The sequence below is a fragment of the Morone saxatilis genome, unplaced genomic scaffold (assembly GCF_004916995.1).
Source record: "Morone saxatilis isolate NCDOM2014 unplaced genomic scaffold, NCSU_SB_2.0 Contig8, whole genome shotgun sequence".
Taxonomy (NCBI): Eukaryota; Metazoa; Chordata; class Actinopteri; family Moronidae; genus Morone; species Morone saxatilis.
In genome coordinates this window covers 290,962-292,792 of record NW_023340257.1, presented here as the reverse complement: position 1 = coordinate 292,792, position 1,831 = coordinate 290,962, and the positions used below count along the sequence as shown (strand labels likewise).

Genomic DNA, 1,831 nt, shown 5'->3' with positions numbered 1-1,831 from the left:
GTACTGCTAATAGCTCATTCAGAATACTTTATGATTTGTCAAAACGTAATCAAATATAGGCAAGAAATTAATATCAGTTATGCTTCCTGTTTATATTTCCCATAGCAAAATGGAAAAAAACTTAGAGTGCAATGCTCTATCAAATAGAAGTAAGACAAGGAATAATAATATGAGTGACAAACTGTATTTTTTTTTTTCTTCCATCAACACTTTAATCCAGAGATCAAGGTCTTGATCCACCCTGTCTGGGTACATTTCACAGAACTTAGTAGTCCACTGTGCATTAAGCCTTTATGGTTTATGCACAGGCTATGTACAGTAAGTCACAAAGGATGATATATTTCTCACCACCTCATGTTTGCCAGGTGGTTTTCACTTTACAGCTGAGGCATACTGCTGACTCAGGAGTCTCTGGCCATTAGGGCCCTTTTAAATATTATGTGCCATTTAGTTTTATTGGGCTTGCTTCATTACTCATATAAAGAATGAAGCACCGGGCTCCCACTGTGGAACAATTTCAGTTTTGCAGAGATACCTGTTCTCTAATTCGCTAATTTGTGTATCTGCAGGCTGAAAGTTTTAGCGTTTCAACCGACAGTCAGAGATGGGTGCTTGAATTGGCCGCTCACACTCGAGCACTAAAGAAATCAGCTTGAGTCGTGACTAAAGACGTGTCTTTATTGAATTCAGTCTTGCTTTGTGCTTGATGATGTCTTTGACTGAAGCAAAGCTCAGATTTTTACATTCAAGATTGAGCTTTATTGTCATTATACAATACAGGATTGCACGTTGAAATGCAGTTATAGCCCTCTCCTCACAACACACACACAAAATCAAAGTATGTAAAAGTAGCAATAAAGGAAGGGGAAAAAAATTAAATATTTATAAGAAAGATATAGAGTTATGTGTGTGTAGGTGCAGCAGGATTATTATCAATTTTGTGATATTAGTGGGATTAGCTGCTTTTGCTCTTGGCTGTGTTTTTGTTTGTCCCCTTAATTTCCCATTGGTCAGCTATGTGGTGACTGAACTGATGCAAAGTGATCTCCATAAGATCATCGTATCGCCACAACCTCTGAGCTCAGACCACGCCAAAGTCTTTCTTTATCAGATCCTACGAGGTAGGTTCTTTTCCTGTTGTTATATTTATTCAGTCTGTTACATGTACATAAGATGTTCTCTAATAAACAGCACTAGGGATAAAATGTGCATATATGTGTTCAGTAGAAGTGGAGTATTCCAGATACATGGAGAACAATGTAAAAATGAATGGTTGTGAGCAGTGTGTGCACCTGCTATATGCTGTAGATTCCACTATTTAACTTTTAAATTAAGAGATCTGGCTACTGTCATCTACGCTACTGTCCTGTACAACATTAATTCAAACAAGTTTCATGGCTCAAATAACAGTGACCCCCATGTTGTTATGCCTTTCAAATCAAATTAAAGGCCTACTAGGACCACAAGGGATTAAGTCCTTTGAGCCACTGGAAGGCTTTTAATGTGAAACATCTGTGAAGGAAGTGTTGTGTATTGTTGATGGTAGTTTAACAGCAATCAAAGAAATGCTCCTGTCTGTAAATGATTAGTAAATAGAAAGAGAGACTGAGATGTGAGTTTTCACATTTTTCCTGTTGATTGAAAACTTTTATTTCAGAATGTAGGGTATAAGTAACTGATTATTTATCATTTGTGTTAAGCAAAAAATCATGCATCACGACCCCATGCTGAAAATAACTAATAAAAAAAAAAATATTCGGACGCCTGGTTAGATGAGTTGGTAGAGCTGGCAACCCATATACGCAGTGGCCCGGGTTCAAGTCCGACCTGT

At 37.5% G+C, this 1,831-nt stretch overlaps 1 protein-coding gene across 1 annotated transcript in view; it reads left to right on the top strand.

The window, feature by feature from the left end:
- LOC118342085 (serine/threonine-protein kinase NLK-like) overlaps window positions 1–1,831 on the top strand; it is a gene marked incomplete at both ends in the record, with an annotated part of 5,746 nt that overhangs the window by 3,284 nt on the left and 631 nt on the right. Inside the window, 1 exon segment of the mRNA XM_035680517.1 lies at window positions 1,015–1,121. Within this exon segment, the coding sequence (XP_035536410.1) occupies window positions 1,015–1,121 (107 nt within the window).